Below are 2,219 nucleotides of genomic sequence, written 5' to 3' on the forward strand. Positions count from 1 at the left end.
AAATTATTATTAATATTATTATTATTATTATTATTATTATTTGGAAAAAAAAAAAAAAAAAACAAAAATTAAATTTAATAATAATAAAATTTTTTTCATTTTGTAAAATTGCATGAGGTTAAATATAAATATTTTTTTTTTTTTTATATTTATTTAAAAATATAATAATAATAATAATAATAATAATAATAAAAATTTACATTCTATATTTCTATCGACGATTGTATCTTAATAAAAAAAATACTTTTCAAATCAAAAAAAAAAATTAAATAAAATTAAATAATAATAATAATAATAATAATATTAATAATAATAATAATAATAATAATAAACAATCAAGTTTTCCCTGATTATTTATTTTTTTTAAAAAAAAAAAAATCTTTAATTTAGAATCAAAATTATTTTGTTTTTGTTTGTGTTGTTGTCGTGTTAAAAGTACGAAATGATTCTAAATTAAATCCTTAAAAAAAAAAACAATCAATCAATCAATCAATCAATCGATAACTTAATTATTAAATAATAAATCCTGACAAAAAAATTTTTTTATAAATTAATACCATCACAAAAAAAAAAAAAATTTGTTCTCGATAAAACAAAACAAAAAATGAAAAAGCTGCCTAAAAAAAGAAAATTTATATTTAAAATTTAAAAGTATTTTGTAAATTATATATATATATATCTATATAAAACTATTTTTATTTATTTTTTTATTTAATAATAATAATAACGAGTAAAGCCAATAAAAATAAATAAATTTTGGATTTTATATATATGTATATATATATATAATTTTTTTCCCCCAATTAATTGAAATAAATATTGGGCAAATTTTTTTTTTTTTTTTTTTTTTATTTAAATGTACCCGGTTTCAATCAATCAATCAATCAATCAATCAATTAAAAAAAAAAAGTTTGTATTAAACACCGATACCTAATTTTATATATTAATATAAAGTATTGCTTAAAATTTAATTTTTGTAATATATATATATATATATATATATATATATATATATATATATTTATTTATATATATATTTTGTAAAGATATTTTACTAAAATTATTATTATTATTATTATTATTATTATTTTGTTTTTTTTTTTTATACATAATTAATTCAATCAAATTTTTTTTAGAGTTTAAAATTTATCATTATTATTATTATTACAATTTTTTTTTTTTTTTGCTTTTTTGCTTTTTTTTGCTTTTTTTTTTTTTTTTGAGCTTTACATGTAATTACTTGGCATTATATACAAAATAAGGCCCTGCATCCAGTAAAGTAATTTTAGCCGTTTTTAAAAAAAAAAAAAAAAAAAATAGGTTTCTTTTAAAGAGCTTTGAGAAAAACCTTATTATATTTTATAGAAACGGTACGATTGTGTGTGTGTGTGAAACTTATTATTATTATTTTGAATGTTTTTTTTTTTTTTTTGTTTTTGTTTTTTTTTTGTTTTTTTTTGTTTTTGTTTTTGTTTGTTTGTTTGTTTGTGTTTATCATTACGCCTTACAAAACGGGCGAAAGATTAATTTTTACAAAACAAAACTTTTCGTACTCTTTTTTTAAAAAAATAACTTTCAGGGAGGGCCAGCATCGATGTTCACGGTTCCCTTATGACTCTTGATGTGAAGATTGAGATTTGACGAAGTGACAAATGCTTTTTCACACATAAAACACCGATAAGGCTTTTCACCAGTGTGTATCCGAACGTGAACTTTTAAATTGGAAGATGTGAGAAAAGTTTTGCTGCAAAATTTACAGTGATAACTTTTCAGTCCTTTATGATAGTTTCGATGAATGTTTAAGTTTGATGAGTTTATGAATGTTTTGTTGCAGTGATCGCATTTGAAGGGACGCTGTCCAGTGTGAGTTCTCATGTGGGTCGAAAGATTGGTGGATGTGAGAAAGCCTTTGTCGCATTCGATGCACCTAAAAACAAAAACAAAAAGAAATTTATTATGATATTATTATTATTGTGATAAGTATTTGTTTGGAGAAAAAATATGTGTATAACTCACTTGAAAGGCTTGTCTCCATCGTGAGTTCTTAAGTGAATTTTGTAATTGGAGGAATTAACAAAATACTTGTTGCATATATCACAACAATGGCTGCTTCCCTCTGTATGCATTTTCAAATGCAGTCCAAAATATGCACTATTAGAAAATGACTTATTACAGTATTCACATGTGTGACGCTTGATGGTGGCTACCTGCTGGCATCT

General features: G+C 20.8%; 1 protein-coding gene across 1 annotated transcript in view; it reads right to left on the bottom strand.

Moving 5' to 3' along the window:
• Positions 1–1,575: 1,575 nt before the first annotated feature.
• Positions 1,576–2,219, bottom strand: part of Phum_PHUM613530 (zinc finger protein, putative) — a gene marked incomplete at both ends in the record, with an annotated part of 1,393 nt that continues 749 nt past the window's right edge. The window contains 2 exons of the mRNA XM_002433054.1: positions 1,576–1,927; positions 2,017–2,165. Coding sequence (XP_002433099.1) covers positions 1,576–1,927; positions 2,017–2,165 — 501 coding nt within the window. The remainder of the gene's footprint in view (positions 1,928–2,016; positions 2,166–2,219) is intronic.

The sequence above is a fragment of the Pediculus humanus genome, genomic scaffold (assembly GCF_000006295.1).
Source record: "Pediculus humanus corporis 1103172108322 genomic scaffold, whole genome shotgun sequence".
In the NCBI taxonomy this organism is placed as follows: Eukaryota; Metazoa; Arthropoda; class Insecta; order Psocodea; family Pediculidae; genus Pediculus; species Pediculus humanus.